This window comes from Strix aluco, chromosome 2 (assembly GCF_031877795.1).
Source record: "Strix aluco isolate bStrAlu1 chromosome 2, bStrAlu1.hap1, whole genome shotgun sequence".
Lineage (NCBI taxonomy): Eukaryota > Metazoa > Chordata > Aves > Strigiformes > Strigidae > Strix > Strix aluco.
This window is the reverse complement of record NC_133932.1, coordinates 109,976,578-109,995,920: the sequence shown is the minus strand read 5'-3', so window position 1 is coordinate 109,995,920 and position 19,343 is coordinate 109,976,578. Positions and strand designations below refer to the sequence as shown.

At 44.0% G+C, this 19,343-nt stretch overlaps 1 protein-coding gene across 1 annotated transcript in view; it reads left to right on the top strand.

Moving 5' to 3' along the window:
* The first annotated feature begins 2,081 nt into the window (after positions 1–2,081).
* The window catches only part of FREM2 (FRAS1 related extracellular matrix 2), a 147,074-nt gene continuing 129,812 nt past the window's right edge, over positions 2,082–19,343 (top strand). Inside the window, exons 1-2 of the mRNA XM_074815803.1 lie at positions 2,082–7,236; positions 12,960–13,049. Coding sequence (XP_074671904.1) covers positions 2,082–7,236; positions 12,960–13,049 — 5,245 coding nt within the window. The remainder of the gene's footprint in view (positions 7,237–12,959; positions 13,050–19,343) is intronic.

Genomic DNA, 19,343 nt, shown 5'->3' with positions numbered 1-19,343 from the left:
TGGTACACATTTCTTTAAGTTAAGCTATTCATGCTCATGCAGGCAGATATGCCTTCAAATCACCCCAATGCTACTTCAAATCCCTGTGCTGGGTCATTTGGTTTTGGTTGTATGGGGTTTTTTAATTATTTAATTTTTTAAAAACAGAACACAGGACTTGACACTTGACCATTATATCTGGGCAATTCCAATCACTCCATCCTGAATATTGTCATCTCTGACAAGAAGAGATACTAACAAACACCATGTTTGTGAAACTACGGGAGATCCTGAGTCCTGGGACTCAACTTTTTCTACTGAATTATCTTCCTTTGAGGCTTAGAAATAAGACATTAACTTGCTGACATCTAGGGTGAATGCCTCGTAAGGGTAGAGAGATGGTATTAGTGTTGCTCAACTTACTAGATACCTAACTACTAGAATTACTACCTCCTGCAGCAGCATCCAAGTCCATAATTCAGTATAGACTTGTTTAACAAAATAGCTTTCTGCAGTTTTCCACAGGTATGTCAATAATAGAATATAAAAGTATCTCACAAATTACAATAATCCAGTGCCGTAGAACAGATGTCCACTGATGTCCCCCTACCCAACCAAGCTGAATTATTTGTTGAAATGAATACTTGTGTGTAAAAGTGGCTGACTGTGCCCACACCTGAACTTTCAAAGTCAAGTTTTCCATTCAGAAAACAAGATCACATGCCATAATGTTGCTCCATCACTGAAGGATAACTACAAAGATTTTTTTAAATGAAGACATCACAAATTTACCCAAATTAATTTCTAAACAGCCTTGGGTCATCTTTAAATCTGCCCCTCAATATTTTTCGCTTTTCTATTGTGAGAAACCTTTTTTTTTAAACAGACTGTGGATCACATTTCAGTAACAAGAAAGAATTTTAGCAGCTGTGAGAGATGATTAATAAAAAGTCAAAGCCTGCCATTAGGAATTTTAAAAGGCGAATAACTCCTGCAAGCTCAGGCAATCTTACTAATATGCTTTTAACTTCAGACACAAGATGGCAGAAATACTGTGAAGCTTTTATTCACCCCACTGCTGTGACTAGTCACCTCCGAAGAATGAAACTGGATATTAACCACTGTGTTTTGCCCCGGAGATATTTATCCGTTTTCTTTCTGGCGCAAAGAAAGGCGGTGCCCACAGGCAGGTCTCCACTCCGCCACCCCGCAGCCGCCCCCTCGCCGCTCCGGCGGCGGCCCTGGGCCGTTCTCCTCACCTGACCCGCCCCGGTTTCCCTCAGGCACCTTGCTCTCCCCTCGTTCCCCGTTTACCTGGCTCCGCTCTCGGGCAACCCCGCTCCCGCCACCGGCGGGAACCGGGCGGCGCCGCCCCGCCGTGAGGGGCGGCCGTGACCCACCGCTGCTGCCTCCCCGCGCTCACCTGTCGCCCCTGAGGGCGAGGGAAACCCCGAGCCCACCCCGGCGGCGACTCGGGGCCAGCCCCGCTCTCACTCTGCCCCAGGGAGCCAGGATTTAAGGCGAGAAGGGGGAGGCTCAGTGCGGGGCAGGCGGGGCGCTCCCGCTGCCTCCCGGGGCTGGCAGAGGTGCGCTCCGCCGCTGTGGGCGAGCAGCACCGCCCTCCCCCCGACGTGGGGGCTCCGAGCGGTTCGCGGCGCCTTCCCCACGGTGGCTGCCGGTAAGGCGATCCGCGCCGGCAGGGTGATTCGCGCCCCCGCCTCCCCGCGCCTCCCCGCTCCCGCTCGGCCCGGGCTCGGCCGCCGCTCCCGGCGCCTTCTCCTCAACAACCTGTTGAGGGGCCGGGGGAGGGCTGTCCCACGCGGTCGCTTGCAAGAATGGCAAACCGCTCTGTCCAATCGCGCCAGACGGCCTCGCCCCCCCGCGGGTGCCTATTGGCCGCCCGGAGGCGCAGGGCGGGGCTTCCAGCTCGCGGGGCTCCCCTCCGGAGTGGGGCGCGCTCCCCTCAGAGCGCGGCGTGTGCGTGGGGCGAGCGGGGCCGGAGGGGCCGCGCCGGCGGCAGGAGCAGGGCCGCGACTCGGCCCCTGCGGAGCGCGGACGCCGCTGCCGGGGGCTCCCGGCGCTTCGCTCTGCCAGCAAGGACGATGCAGGATCTCCCCGCCGCGCCGCGGCGGCTGCTGGCCGGCTTGCTGCTGCTGCTGCTGCTGCTGCTGCGGGCCGGCTGCGTCTGGGCGGGGGCGCCGGAGCCGCCGCCAGGCAGCGCCGCGGTCTCCTCACCGTGGGCGCCGGAGGCGGCCCCCGTGGTGGTGGCCAACCGCGGGCTGCGGGTGCCGCTCGGCCGCTCCGCCTGGCTGGACCCCGCGCGGGACCTGGTGCTGCAGGTGCAGCCGGGGGACCGGTGCCACCTCACCGTGCTGGACGAGGACCCGCTGTGGCAGCGCCCGGGCCGCCTCAGCCCCCGGCGCTTCCCCTGCGATTTCGGGGCCCGCGAGGTGCAGTACTCCCACCTGGGCGGCCGCAGCCCCGCGCGGGACCGCGTCCGCCTGCAGCTGCGCTACGACTCTCCCAGCCGCGCCCTGGTGCTGCCCCTGGTGCTGGAGGTGGAGGTGCTCTTCACCCAGCTGGAGATCGTCACCCGCAACTTGCCCCTCACCGTGGAGCGCCTGCGGGGCACCAGCAACCCGCTGGACGCCCGCAGCCTGGAGTTCGCCTTCGAGCCGGGCCGGCAGCGCTGCCGGGTGGGCCTGCTGCCGCCGCTGGCCGGGCTGCCCCGCTACGGAGAGATCCTCAACTACCCGCCGGCGGCCGCGGGCGGGGAGGCGGCGGGGGGCGGCCCGGTGCCCGCCTCCATGTGGGACTGCGAGGAGTTCCTGCGCCTGGGGCTGCGCTACCGGCACACGGCAGCCGGCGGCTCCCCCAACCGTGACCTGGTGCCGCTGGTGGCAGAGCTGCGGGAGGCGGCGGGCGGTGGGGCGCTGCTGAAGCGGGAGTACTTCCAGGTGCTGGTGCGGATCCGGGCCGGGACTGAGAATGTGGCCCCCAAACCCAGCTTCTTGGCCATGCTCATGATGGAGGTGGACCAGTTTGTCCTCACCGCCCTCACGCCTGACATGCTGGCAGCTGAGGATGCTGAGTCACCACCAGACCTGCTGCTCTTCAACATCACCTCTCCCTTTGGCCCCGGCCAGGGCCACATGGTCAGCACAGACGACCGGAGCTTGCCTGTCTCCTCCTTCAGCCAGCGGGACGTGCGGGAGCTGCGCATCGCCTACCAGCCACCTGTGGAGGACTCGGATCGGGAGCGGCTCTTTGAGCTCGAGCTGGAGGTGTTGGACCCAGAGGGTGCTGCCTCAGAGCCCTTCGCCTTCGTGATTGTGGTGAAGCCCATGAACACCCTCGCACCTGTGGTGACCCGCAACACTGGCCTCGTGCTCTATGAGGGCCAGTCGCGGCCTCTCTCAGGCCCTGGGCCCAGCCCCAACCTGGTGATCAGTGATGAGGATGACCTTGAGCAGGTGCGGGTGAGTGTGGTGGCGGGGCTGAGGCACGGCCACCTCACTCTCCTGGAGGACACCCCAGCATCTGCTGCCCCTCGTAAACACTTCACGGTGGCTGAGCTGGCAGCAGGCCGCGTCATTTACCAGCATGACGGCAGCGAGTCTCCACTCAGTGACAACCTGGTGCTGCGGCTGGAAGATGGTGGCTCTCGCCACCGTGTTGAGTTCCTTTTCCCCATCACCCTGGTGCCCACGGATGACCAGCCGCCCCTACTTAATGCTAACACGGGGCTGGCCATGGCTGAGGGTGAAACAGTGCCCATCACCACCCGTGCTCTTAGCGCCACTGACATTGACTCGCAGGATGCCATCCTGCTCTTCACAGTGGAGGCTGGCCCCACTGCTGGGCAGCTCCTCCTCCGTCAAGCACAACCACCTCCTGGCTGGGAAGAGGAGGAAGAAGATGAGGGCTTTTCTTGGAGGAGGGTGCCGGGTTTAGCAGGGGGCTCCCTAATCTACGAAAAGCCAGTGAGGGAGTGGCTGCAGCAGGACATTGTTGAAGGGCGTCTCTATTACCACCACTTCGGGCCTCACAGCCCTGGCCCTGGGGTTGTGTTGGACCAGTTCATCTTTAGAGTCCAGGATGACAATGACCCACCCAACCGCTCCGGACCACAGACTTTTGTGGTCCGGGTACATCCTGTAGACAGATTAGCCCCAGAGCTGCATAGTAGCAGCAGCCTGCACTTAATAGTTGCAGAACAGCAGGTGACCCCACTGCGGAGGAAGCACTTGTGTTACACAGATCAGGATTCAGGGGACCGTGAACTCCACTACACAATAACCCAGCCCCCCACCGACACTGACACTAACCACCCCGCAGAAGTATACGGAGCCCGCCTTGGATCCCTCGTGCTGACTGAGGATCACTCTGTGGAAGTTACCCACTTCACCCAAGCCCAGATCAATCATCACAAGATTTCATACCGTCCCCCACAGGAAGAACTGGGGGTGGCTCCTCATTTGATTCAGTTTCAGTATCAAGTGCAAGATGCAGCTGGCAATGCAGCCGAAGGGACTTTCACCATCTACCTGCAACCTGTGGATAACCAGCCTCCTGAAATCACTAATACTGGCTTCACTTTGCCTGAGGGAGGCAGCCATGTCCTTAGTCCAACTGAGCTGGATGCCAGTGACACGGACACTGAACTTGCCCATCTCAGATTTATCCTGACCCAGGCTCCTCGGTATGGACACTTGCAGCTTTCTGGGTACAGCTTGATTCCAGGAGGTGTCTTTGGCCTGGAGGATATCAGACAAGGGAGGGTGGTGTATGTGCACAGTGGAGCTGAGACCAACAGTGATACCTGCAGGCTTGATGTGAGTGATGGGGTTCATTTTGTGCCCATCACACTGAAAATGAACGTGCACCCAGTTGATGATGAGGTTCCTACACTACGGTTGCCTCCAGGCACTCTTGGTTCCTACCTGGATGTGCTGGAGAATGGTGTTGCTGAAATCACTGCTAATGTCATTCAGGGCACAGATGAGGATACCGATGACTTAATGTTGACCTTCATTGTAGAGGATCCTCCTCAGCATGGGAACATCCTGGTCCAAGGGGTGCCTGCAGAGAGATTTTCCCAGAGAGATCTGCTGGACGGTGCTGTGGTATATGCTCACACTGGTGGTGAAATAGGCCTTCTGCCCAAAGAAGATACCTTCAACCTTACCTTGTCTGACCTCTCTGAGGAGTGGAGCATCAGGGGAAGTGTTGTTCAAGGAGTTTCAGTCTTGGTGACCATCCTTCCTGTTGACAGTCAAGCCCCAGAAATTTTTGTGGGGGAGCAGTTCATGGTAACGGAAGGTGACAAACAGGTCATTACTCCTGCTCACCTCAGGGCAGAAGATGTGGATACTCCTAGTGACGATATACTCTGCACCATTGTTGCTCAGCCCACGTCTGGGTATGTAGAGAACATTTCTCCAGCCCCAGGATCTGAAAAATCCAGAGCGGGTGTAGCTATAAGTGCTTTTACCATGAAAGACCTCCGTCAAGGGCATATTTTTTATGTCCAAAGTATACATAGGGGTGTAGAGCCTGTTGAAGACAGATTTGCTTTCCGCTGTTCTGATGGCATTAACTTTTCCCAGAGGCACTTTTTCCCCATTGTTATTATGCCGATCAACGATGAAGAGCCTGAAATCTTTATGCGAGAGTTCGTTGTGATGGAAGGCATGAGCCTGGTTATTGATACCCCTATCCTGAACGCAGCTGATGCAGACATCCCTGCTGATGAGTTAATGTTCACAATCACCAGGCTTCCCAGGCATGGCCACATTGTGAACCAGCTGGTCAATGGAACTGTCCTAGTGGAGAGCTTCACCTTGGATCAGATAATAGAGAGCTCCAACATACTCTACGAACATGATGACTCTGAGACAAAGGAGGACAGTTTTGAGGTGAAACTCACAGATGGTAAACATACCGTTAGGAAAACGGTACTTATCATGGTTATTCCTGTAGATGATGAGACACCCAGAATGGCCATCAATGATGGTCTGGAGATTGAAATAGGGGAAACTAGAACTATTCATAACAGAATATTGAAGGCTACTGACCTGGATTCTGAAGACAAAACCTTGACATACATTGTAAGGTACGGGCCAGGACAAGGCCTCTTGCAGAGAATAAAGCCTTCAGGTGGAGTTGAGAATATCACCCTGGGGATGAACTTCACCCAAGATGAGGTGGATAGAAACTTAATTCGATATATGCATTTTGGCCAAGAAGGAGTTCGTGATCTTATCAAGTTTGATGTGACAGATGGAATAAATCCTCTCATTGACCGCTACTTTTATGTGACAATAGGTAGCATTGATATTGTCTTCCCAGATGTAATCAGCAAAGGAGTTTCTTTGAAGGAAGGAGGGAAGGTAACCCTTACTACTGACTTGCTTAGCACCAGTGACCTGAATAGTCCAGATGAGAACTTAGTTTTCACTATTACCAGAGCACCTGTTCGTGGTCATCTTGAATGCACAGATCAGCCTGGGGTACCCATCTCCACTTTCACTCAACTCCTATTAGCAGGCAATAAAATCTATTACATTCACACTTCACAAGATGAGGTGAAAATGGACAGCTTTGAGTTTGAGGTGACTGATGGCTATAACCCTGTATTTCGTACTTTCAGAATTTCTATCAGTGATGTGGACAATAAGAAACCTGTTGTCACAATCCATAACCTGGTGGTGAGTGAAAATGAATGCAAACTGATAACCCCATTTGAACTGACTGCAGAAGACAGAGATACACCCGACACATTGCTAAAATTTATCATCACTCAGATACCAGTTCACGGTCAGATCATGTTCAATAACTCCAAACCAGTCACCATCTTCACGAAACAAGATCTGAATGAAAATCTAATCAGCTACAAACATGATGGCACAGAATCAATTGAGGATAGTTTCTCTTTCACTGTTACGGATGGCACTCATACTGATTTCTACGTCTTCCCCAACACTGTGTTTGAAACAAGGAAGCCTCAGACTATGAAGATTCGAATAATGGCTGTGGATAACAGTGTACCTCAAGTTGTAATAAATAAGGGTGCTCAGACTCTCCGTATTCTGGCCACAGGTCACATAGGGTTTCTGATTACCAACAAGGTGCTCAAAGTGGAAGACAGGGACAGTTTACATGTTACTCTTAAGATCAGAATCACAGAGGGTCCACGCCATGGCTTCCTGATCCACCTGGGGAAAGGCAACCATAGCATCAACCAGTTCACCCAAGGTATTACAATACTCCATGCTTTCTTTAGATCACTGGAAACATTCTTTTTCATGCTAAACTGCAATAATTGATGGGAGAAACTTTCCAACAGTGTGATTATTTATAATGGCTTTATTATTTTTTAGTTGTTTATTATTTCTTGCATCTGTGACAGCTTTAAACAGGAAAGGTGGTCTACTGGATAAACACTGAATAAAGGAGCATCTTTGCTTTGGAGAGTTTACAGTCCAAATAACTGTGATTTGGACTTTCTATCAGTGACAGACATTTGGATAACAGAATTGGGCTGCATATGGTCCCAGATCTTTAGCGGCTGACTGCCTTCTCTAAAAAGTTTTGTTTCAAAAATGCTACGGGAGTAGTCAAGCTATTATTAACTAATGGTCATACCACGGTTAGGGTATCAGTTGCACACATAACTGCAAAAGCAAAATCATTTCCCAAACATGGGGAAATAACGTATTATGAGTGCATTTGTTGCTTTAATTACACAAATCTTAACCACAAAGTGTTTGTGGTAAATTAAAAGGTAATGTAAATGTTTTAAAATTATGTCAGTGGTACTTACTTTTTACATGGAACTAAAATACTAGGTGGTATAAATAGGATGAAAACCACATGTACTGTGTGTTCTGAAATAAAGCCTCAACACAAGGCTATGAAGTAACTTTAATTGGAAGGGGAGCATTAGCTATTCTCCAGAGAATTTTCCACGTTACTTTGCAACGAGTTAATAGCTGGTTAATTAACAATTAAATGAGGTTTCTTGGAGCCCCCTGCAGCTGTGGAGTGAGCAGACAGCACAACAGCATAGAGACTCAAGTTAAAGGGTCCCAGACAGGCTGGGCTGTGTTGGTGGTAAAGCTAGAGGCGAATGCTTGTAGCTGGCTGGATTTCATTTTAGAGAACGCATACTGGTATGTATCCCATGTTACAGCCTTGGCCATAGTGATGTTCTTGTCAGATATACCAAATCTTGCAAACAGGCCTGATGAACTTTTGAATGGCTGGCGTGCCCTAAGTTTTGCAGTGTTGGTGCAAAAAAGAGGATGAGGAGGGACCAAACCATGTCTAAGCTTTGGGAACCACTACAGCTCCTTAAATGTAAGGCTTCAGTAGTGAAGTGAGAGTAGTATTAAGAGTATTGTTGTCAGAGTAAGTGAGAAACAGAAGAAAATGGGAGTGAGCAAAAGAAACAGATTATCACTTTTATAGCGGGTTTTCTCTTACATTGGAGAATGTAGAATTATTGAGTGGGTGTTTCTTAAAAGCAGACCACTGCATAGCATATTGATATGCCATTTTTTTCAGGGAGGGGCACTGTCGGGATAGGTACATATTCCATCCTCTTTTGTGCCATGTGGCCAGGTGTACTTTTGTCAGATTACCAAAATGAAGTTGTTACTTGGCTTTCAATTGGCAGTCTGACCATGTGGCATGCTCACTGGTCTTCACGCAGGCTTTCTTAATATCCTTGGACTGCCTGAGCTGGGTGAGAAGCATGCAACCCTTAAGAAAAATTGGTTTTAAAGCTAGTGAGGATCCCCAGAAAGTAATACAACCTCACAGGTTCCCTGACAGTACTGGCACAAGCACACTAATTTTTGTTGAGTCCAAGAGTGTTTTTAAGAAATACACACTTCCTCAGTAATTTTGTCCTTTGATCTCTATGAGCAAATACTTCCTGAGCATCTGCGTTATTTCTGTGGTATCTCTCTTCTCAACTTCCTGAATAAGTTCTATAATGGTTTGTATTTTATGAAGCAAACACATAAAAATATCTTACGTATACAGGGCCAAGTTCTTGAGGGAGAAGAGGTGTCTGGACGGGCTGCTTGAATGGCAGAAAGCGTCAAGCTCACACAGGGATGATACATCTGCTGAGGACAGGGAAAGAGAACTTGCTGGAAGTCATAGAATAACCTGGGAGTGAAAGTCATAGATGAAAGGTTATTCTATAACTTCCATCAAGTTCTTTCCTTTCCTTTTTCCTCAGATGCCCTCTTGTCTGTAGCTGCTTTGGGTATGGGAGACAAAAAATGTTGGATGAACCTGGAAGATTTTGAGAAGTGAGACATAGAGGTCTTATGTAGACCAAGCTGCATACTCAAAACTCTGTGTGTAGTTCACTGTTCTTCCTCATCTTGTGGCCCACTACCATTAATGTGCAACGCACTGTCAAATCCAGAGTAGTGAATTTATGCATAGTTCATACCTACGCTATACTGAGACTAGATAATTATCTAATGTTCAGGGCAGGAGTAAATAAGACCCTCTTTTGTCATATTCTTAATGATCCTAATGTAAGTGCAGATTTTGCAACCAGCCATGAGTAATAGTTTTGACTTTGGAATGCTCCTCTATTGACTACTGGACCTGCTGTTAGACACTTTATGTTTTGATCTTCCCCCCTTTTAGGAGTCCTATCCTGCCATGTGGGGCAACCTCTTACAAAGTGTTGAATAGTTGCAGTTTCATTAGCATGTGTGGGTCCGATGGAGCTTGTAAAACATCGTTACAGTCTTCCAATTGATGTTGGAAGGGACCTCTGGAAGTCATTTGGTCTAACCCCTACTGAAAACTGGGCCAACTTTGAAGTCAGATGGGGCTGTTCAGAGTCACATGCAGATGAGCTTTGAAAGCTGCTCAATAGTTTGTGAAGTCTGTCCTAATACTCTACCATCTTACACTCCCATCCCTTGGATTTGGGTCTGGGGTTGTATGAACAGGCAGCCTGACCACTTTGAGTGAGGTAACATTGATGAAACAAGATTCATTGTGTGCTAGCAGCTTGAGCAGTCTGGTTTTTCAGATTTCCTGTAACCGAAAGAGAGGGTAGAGTGATTGTTTAGCGAATAGCTTTTTGCCTTATGCTTGAGATTGCTTTTCAAAGCAAGTGCTGGAAAGGAAATCAGCCTAGCTTGCAAGAACAGCTAAAACCCTCCAGTCAAAATGCGGTTGTGCAGAATATAGTATGTATAGGAGATTTCTTGTGTGTTTTTTTCAGGAACAATCAGTGGGGCTTTCAATTAGTATACATCAAATACTTCTGCCACAGGTACAGTAGGTAATCTTTTGCTCATGAGACTCATAGAGTTAATTTGGATTGCTCAAAGGGGGTATTAGAGTGTGGAAGGTCCCCAAATTCTGCAAATAGTTGGTGCTTTTTATTCTTTTCTATTTAATTGTTAAAGTAATCTGAATGAGAGACACGGGCAAGTGAAAGTAATGAAATAAAATATTCTTAAAATACATTAAGCTGTTCTTAGGTTTAGTCAAGTAGTGTCTGTTACTTCATATTACACCTGAAAGCAGCACTTTTGATTCAATATTATTTCTTTGTGCTTTATATTTACAATTTGGTGATAGTAAATGCAGAGAAAGCTTAAAGAAAAACACTTGCCACATGGTAATGTCTAGTCTAGTGCTGTCCTAGGACAAAAGTACATACAAAGAATATTGTGTGTACATAATCGTATTGCACTTGTCTCTGCAAGTCAGGGCTGGAATTCATTCAGAGTTGATATTCATTAAGATTAGATAATTTGTTTAAAAGTGGGGAAAGTCTATTAAGGAACTGCCAAGTCTTTCACATTTAAAGAAGTTTAGTGGTATATAACAAGTAGGCAGCTGATGTTTGGATAATGTTTTGAATGTACAAAGTGTGATGGACTGCTGAGCGCTGTTTTGGGAGTCCCTGGTCCCACGTGGGTAAGTTTGTGAGTAAGAGCCAGGTCACATCCCACACCCCTGCAGGTGTGCTGAGGAGCCAGCAAGAAGGGGAAGGAATAGTGGAGAGTAAGGATCTGCCTTGGCAATAAGCTTGCTTGACATCTCAGCACTCCACGTAGCCTCCTGAGGCCAAAGATATCTACGTGTCTACTCCAGCCAAATACGCAAAACTTTCCAAGCAATGATTTTATTCAGCATTCACCCCTGATAATGCTTTTTATCTTCTTTTTCAGGCAAGTGTTTTCAGAGAGATGAGTGAATTATGTTGTGAAGTGCATTTGTTTTGCAGAATTTTAAATGGGAGGGAAATCAGTGCCCTGATCTAGTGGAGATAATTTTTTTTTTTTTTAATAGAAAATTATGTTGGATAGATTTCAAAATTATGCTGGAGAATTCCAATATCAATATTTAGCAGGCACTGTAGTTATACAGTAATGAATTGTGCTTACAACTAGTCAAGTTTTAATATAACTAGCACAACCTAATCAACTGGGTAAAGAAAGTGTAGAATTGCTCAAGTGACTTTGAACATGTTCTTAGTGAACAGAAAACAGGTAATTCCTTTGCAATTCTTTTGACAAAATTAAGATGTTTGGATGCCAAGTGGCTTTTTTTGATGAGGTGGTCCTGGTCCTGTGAACACTGGCTCAAGTGCTTATCTTTATATATGTTGGAACCATGGATTTTGATAAGGCTACCCACATGGGTAGAGCTGAGTACTTGTGTGTTTGCAGGATGAAAGATTTATTTGCTCCGCTGGCATGAAGAGGTATTTGTTTGCATCCTCTTTACAGCCCCATGAGTTTTTGATCTTTAACTTTCAAACATTTATGGAAGAGATTATTCAGTGACATATATTTGCTGATAATGCTCTTAACTTGTTTGCCCTAGATGATGTCTGGTTACTTTTGGAACTGAGGATTTTGAGGAGCTCTAACAAAAGTGCTTTTGGCTTCTTTTTACTAATGCATATTCCCTAACATGGGAGGAAAATGGGTGGTACTTGAGCTGCACTTTAATGCTATTCATTTCTAACACTTTTTTTTAAAAAAAAGTATCAGATGTGGATTTTTACCAACAGCAGTCTTTCAAAGAAAGTGACAAAATTATTTTTTATGTATTACATGTTTCTCATCACTGCTCAAGGAAAACAAAAAATACAATATTAATAAATATTTATTTACCTTTTACATACTTTCTTTATTGCAATTGATGATTCAAAATTGTGCATTGCATTTTTTCTTACTGAAGTCTTGTCTGTCTACTTTAATTGCATCTGTTTGGATTCTTAAAACAGTCAATCACTAACTTGAGCACTATTTATGAGCATTCATACAGATCATATGCTATATCCTTTGAAAACATGCTGATAGGAAGGATGGTCTGGTGGAGAGGGCATTTTTGTGGGGGACTAAAGAGATTGAGATCTCTCTACTGCAGAATGTGTAGAGTAGACCAAATGCCAGAAGTAACCTAGTTCTAGAGGTGATGGGGGTGTGTGTGTGTGTGTGTGTGATGTGAACAAATTTGTCTTGTCTCTTGAACAGAGAGTAGAATTTAACATACAAAATACCCTGGAATTTGCTCCCATTTCAGCCACAGATTTTCTATGACCTCTACAGTAGTTCTTAGGATGAAGTATGACAGAATCAACATCTTAGTGGAGCTACACCTCTGTTTAAGAAAATGCACCACTAAAAATATGAAATAGCTCTGACTGTCGAGCCCATGTCTTTACATTTCCTTTCAGTTCTTTTTGTAAATATATCATAAAGGAAAGAGGGCACTGGGAAGGGGGAAGTAAAGAGAGGAAGAATGAATGGTACCTGTAAAACTTCAACGCTGTTAATACCAAAATTCCTGAGCCCTGCTGGAACCTTGATCTCTTGCTGTTAAAGTTAAGCTATTTAATACACATCAAGTTGTTCTATAAAAACTATTTTCTACCTTCAGCATTTAAAGTAAAATCTATTTTTCCTCACTCTTTCCAGCTGATATTGATGATATGAAGATATGCTACATTTTACGAGGGGGTGACAATGCCACAAGTGACATTTTTCATTTCATGGTTGAAGACGGTGGTGAGTACTCCTAAAATCTATGCTTCTGTTGTTCTTGAAAGAGAAGGAATTTAAGTATACATTGGGAGTTTAAGAACATTGAATTTAATTGAGGGAAGTCCATGTTACCTCCTGGGACATGATTTTGTTTTTAATGACTTTCCCATACTGTGGACTATTTCTGGTACTAAGAGAGGTGTCAATAAAATGGTAATTGCATCTAATGAAAAAAACACTCAACCTACTCAAGCAAGAAAGTGAAATTCTCTAAGTCTACTCAGATACGTGGGCTTTCTGTAGTTTTACCTGTGTATTCCCTGTCCAGGCTCTTTACGCATAAATTCCAATAAGCCTAACAATCTTGAGAAACTTTCTAAATTTTGATTTGCATTTATGGTTGCCTACCTCTTTAAATGTTCCAGCTATAAGACTATTCATATGGATGCATTGTCTCTGATGTACATGTTGTGTAGAGTTCAAGTTCTGTTTCTACCTACTTAACAGAATCCTCAATGTCTTGTCAAAGATCTTTGTCAGATGACTAATGTAAATTCTCCTGACTAATATTATTTTGTAGGACTGTGGAGGATGCAAAAGGAAAGAATAAAACCAAATTCAGAATACTGGCACACACTCACTGAAGGAAAAAAATATGTGGTTGGGGTTTTTCTGTTTTTAAAGAACAAAGAAAAAACAGTTTAAAGGGTAAACAAAACACATCAACACGCCTTTCTTTTTCATCCAAAGTCTGTAATTAATGTGGATATTCCTAAATGTAGATATTCCGGTGTGTGGTAACAGGTGGCCAGGTTATGTTACTTTAATACCTTTTTTATTATGTGATATATAGCTCTATGAGTAATTGGCAAGGAATTTTATTAGTTGATTTAATAATATACTTATTTGAAAACATGCTTCAAGTTAGCTAATTTTCAGCTCATGTTATCCTGGTTTCAGCTGGGATAGAGTTAATTTTCTTCCTAGTAGCTGGTACAGTGCTGTGTTTTGGATTTAGTGTACTCAGCTTGTGTTACTGCTTCACAAGGAGCACAGCCAATTAACGGTATTAAGATCAGTGAACAGGGATTTGTCCTGTCTGTTACAGATTGAACAGGTTTGTCACCATCTACTGTTGATGGGCATGGGATATTAAAGCATGTTATTCTGTTCATTGTGCTGGACGAGAAGAGACAGTACCTTCTAGAGACTTTTGCAAATGTCTTTGCAAATCTTTGCTACATCAGAGAATAAGTAGTGAGATAAGAGTTTGTAACACTTATTTTCCTTAAATGTCTTCTTTTAAATGAGATACAGGTTAGAGAAATTTAATGCTAAGTAAAGATAATGGAGCACAGGATGTTATATTTTCTTAGTAATACCATCATTTTCTTATGACAGGTGTCACCACATGGTGACATTGTTCGTGATTTTCAAGTTGTTCTAATAGGTGAACTAGTCTTTCAGGGTTTCATGTGATGGGAGTAATTAAAGCTGAAGAAAGTTTGCTCTCAGTGAAATGATTAACATCAGTTCTTAAAACTGAGTTGCTCCTCAAGACCCCAATATTTGTGAGATTTCTCTCCATGCTATTTGAACACTTTCTAATGGCAAATGTGTAGTTAAAGCAAATTGCACTTAATATATTCTGACTCTATACCAAGAATTTTTCTTTCATTGGAAAGTTTACTGGCCACATCTGCTTATATTTGGCAGAGTTGTAACAGCCTGAGTCTGTTATCTCAGGCAATTGCCTGGAGGCTAAGTACAAGGAGTGTGAATTTTGTTGTGGATCTGGAATTTTGTTTATCCTCTTACATGTGGCTAGCATTTATGGTAAGCAAGTTAGGGCAACAGCAGACTAGGTGGGTAAGTGAAGGGAAAAGAGCCAAGTCAGTGCTCTGCCAGCTCTTGGCTCCTTGCCTGCTCAATTCCTCACAGAGGGAGTAAGGTGAGTGCCATGCTACATACCAAACTGTGACCTGGGATCTGAAAGCATGAAATAAGGTACTGGGACAAACTTGTTTACTTACTGGCCACAGGAGAAAACTGCAGTCTAGACAGAGGGAGAATAGCTCAGGGATTATGACTGTCTCATGATAACTTTCTGATTATAACTAAAAAGAATAGAAATGGGCTCAATAGGAAGGGAAAGGAGGACCATTGAAGAATGAAAGAAAGCACTTAGGACTTTAATTCACAAGCAAGAGCATAGGCCTGCTGTACTCAAACCAAAATTAGAGGTTTCACCAGAAAAAACTTGTTGAGGTTTAAGCTCTGAAAGAGTCTTATTGTCAGCATCAATTACATACATATGTATGGCTGTAGTGCTTTTCTGGCTTTAAATGGCATGTTTTATAAGAGTAATTAAAAAATGAAATAGATTGAACACAATTCAGCTATTTATCAGCACTAATATTTTTTAAAGGTAGAAAAGGGTTTTATTCTTCACGTTTAGGGATTTAGCCTCAAGATGATGGGCTATAAAGTGGGTGAACCCTTGCATCTCTGTCATGTTTAGAACAAGAAGACACTGTAGTATATTGGATGCTGCTGAGTTAGCTCTGTGATGTTTTAAAAGAAACTACCATAGTTCATATTAACAATTTGCTTTCTGTTTTGAATTTTGATCTTAAAATGATCATGTGGAGAACTGTTAATAACTGAAAACGTTATGAGTCCATTTGAGCAAAATCTTGAAAAAAGTGTGGAATTTTGTTTTGCACGAAAGTTGCAAAATAGTTGAATCTCTTTCCTTGGAAGTGGCCTCCACGTTCCATGAACAAGGTGGAGAAAAAACTCTTCTTAGCAAGTGCAAGCATGTGACAGTGGTGAATCCTGATGTTTATATTATTAAATTCTTAATTCAGTGATTAGTAAATGAACCAATACTACCAGAAGGCAGGGAAAACAGGTTTCTTTTTTCCTGTGGAGAGGTAAAAAAAGGAAATCCAGACTGATAGTTGAACTCCTGGATGTATTTGTGGTATGTAGATTTGCACACGATTGAGAGACTGACTAGACTGAAGAAAATGATCCAGCTCAAAATGCTTGAGCCTTTTAATTAGTGAAAAACAGACTCACAAAGTAACTTAAATCTGATAAACTCAATGAGAAGCTGCAGTGTCTGCAGTGATTTCATATTACTAAAAGCTTAAGGAAACTGGATATGTATGGGACTGCCAAATATGTGCAGAGTTGGTGCTTCAGCTATACAAAATGGCACTAATCTGTATTGAATGAAAGCAGACACAGAAATTAGCTTCAGTGTGTTGAGCTCTTGTGCCTGTTTCAGAAGACTGCATGCTATAGTTTCATGCTACATCCCTTATGAGTTGTCTGAGGCATTTTTACTCCTTACATGATATACTAGCACTGAAAATGCACAGTTAAAACTGAAGTCCATCGTTTACCTTTATGCTCTGTTTGAGTTTTTTAATGTCACTACAGTAAGTCATAATAATTGAGTAAGAATATGGATCTAAATGCCCACCTATCCAATCTGTAAAAGGCATTTTCACATTAAATGTGCTGTTTCACATAACCTTAAACTGGCTGAACTGGTTTAAGGCAAATTTTTGGCCAGATTCTGCTGATTGTGTAGAGTAAAACAAACATACCCCAAAGCTGGATTTAAACTGAAACCCCAGCACAAACCCCCATACCTCCAGAGGCAGTATTAGAGTCAAATACACTCCATTGCCCAGAAGTGGCTATTGGCACTGGGGTAGCAGTACTACAGCAGTGTGCTGAATGCAAGTTAAAGAGCAGAGCTTCTCTGTCTTCATTTTTGCTTCACATATGAAAAATTCTTTATTCTATTTTGGTGTTGTGGATAACTCTGAAATGTTCAAATTCAGACCGTGTAAAGTCAGTGAAGGAATGAACATGTCTTCTAAATAGTGATCTGCCCCTAAATATTTTTAAAATATGACGTTGTTCTTGACCTGCTTGTTGCTTGGCTAGTGCTCTCATCACAGTAGTCTACCTCGCTTGTTCTTCCTCCTCCCCTGTCTGTTTTCTGAAGCTTGGAAAACTGCCAACCAGGATTGCAGCACCCATGGAAGAAATTTGGGTTATGTGCCTCAGTATTTTTTGTTCCAAGAGGCTGGTGCCATACTAACAATGTTTTGCTTTATAGAGTCAGTTCCATTAAATTTTCCTGTTTTGAGGAAAAAGATAAGATAACCCTGATTTGGGCCTTCTGGACCTGGAGCATTCTTAAAAAAACCCCACCCAAGATCATGCAAGGGGGAAACCCATTTCCTGTTCAGCTTTAATTTGAACCATAATATGTCCCTCCCTTAGCTAACTCCGTTCTCTGCTCAGTGCTTAAGAGAAGTCCTCCAAACTGCCTCTTTAGGACTGCTAAGTGGTATCTTCCGTACAGTGCCTCAAGGGTAGAATGGTTTCAAAGGGGAAGTAATGACAGATTCTCATGGCTGTTTTAGGAATGTAAGGATCACTAGAGAAAGAAAGAAATAAGAATTTTTTTATTTCAGGCTCTTTGGGCAGCTTTTCTGACTTAAAGCCAAAGCATTGCAAAGCCGAGGCTCACTGAAACTGGTGATTTACATAATTAGCTAAATCTCATTTAAAGTTTTCATTATAGATCCCTAAATGCCTTAACACAGAACTGCATTTTCCTGTACTAACCTCTGGTTAAATCCCCACTGAAGCAAGAATTTTTAAAAAACAATTCCCTGAATTTAGCCTTTAAACCGTATTTCTGGGAAAATTTCATAGGCTTTTCCCAAATATCTTTATGCAAGAAATTATGTTAATTAAAGAAGCACTGTTCTACTGCTTAGAGAAAACTTCCCTTAAGTTTGTGAAATATAATTATTTCATCTGTCATCCTTAATTTTACTAAATACAAAAATGTATTTTTTGGAACTTCACCATTCTGGTATGCTTTATTCATTTGTGAGAGAATAATATTACGCTCCTGAGTATAATTATTAAACTAAAACAGTTTTCAGTGCTGCTTTTCAAAGACATAGCAGTGATGTGTTTTCCTGGGTGATATATAATAATAGCGTAGCAACAGACATTTTGGACTCAATATCTGACACTTCTTAAAGAAGCAGACTGGTAAAATATAATTGGGAATTATTTCCAGCATCCTTGCTTGACCTCACATATGGCATTTGGGCACACTAGTCTTGGCAAGAAACATCAACTGCATTTATCTTTGGCTTAAAAATGAGGGCATCACATGTTGGCGGTACGTTTGCCATCATTTGCCAAGTACTGTATTGTATTCTGGTCTGTTGCCAGGCTTGTTGCTGCTGTTTTGATATACTTTAGGTTGGTGCCCAAACAATTTTCCACATGTCACACTTCTTACTGTAAATATTACCAGAGGATTTAAATAGTAGTTTGACACTACAGTTTATAAAAAAACCCCACCTAAACAAAAAACCCTCATCAAAATAAGCCTTTCTGTAAATAAAAAATTAGTTCATGGGGGCATTTTTGTAAATGTGTCTGCAAGGTCACAGCAAAATTAATATCTGTTAAAGTATACAGGAGTAAGAGATGATTATATGGGGCATATAGAAAGTCTTACTAATCTCAGTGGAAAGATTTTCATTGTCTTCTGTACCAGTTATATTGGTTTCTTTGAACTGGTGTTTTAGACTGAGTGCTAGAAATGATTGAATTTTCTGTTTCTAACTTGAATATCACCTTATCCTCTAAATACATACATAGAAAAGAAGGTCTGCTTTGTCCAGATAAAATGAAATGTTTTCTGGAGAGGAAAAAAAGTAGTTGTTTTATTTGGCAAGAGAATTTTTAGTTTTACTTATTTAGGTTCAAATGCTTGTTTTTATCCAAAACCAAAGCTTTTCTCTGCTCCCCATCCTGGATTACTGGTCTTTTTTTAACAAAAGTAAAGGGGTGTAATTGAAGGGGTGGGTTTAGGTACTGTTCTGGATTAGGAAAAGAGAGGCAATTGTGGTTTTCATTGCCTTTTATACAGGTTAGGGCACTTTGTCCAAACATGGAAGTCTTGGATTCAATTCCTTCCTTCATTTCAGAGGCTTTGAACCCATACTCCCCATAATGTGCCCTCACTTATATTCTGGCCAGTTTTGTATTCATTTTCTGTTTGCTGTCTGTGTATATGAATTCTTAATTACTCTTTGGAACATAGCCTGGACTCTGATGTTCCACTTTCCAACTAAGTACTGTTACCATAGGGCCAACAAATAGTGTCTCATTTTTTGTGTGTGTTCCTCCTCTCTTTTTCCCCTGTATTTCTCATTTTCTTCTAATACCTGCTGTGTTCTGCAGAATAAAATGGCTTGAACA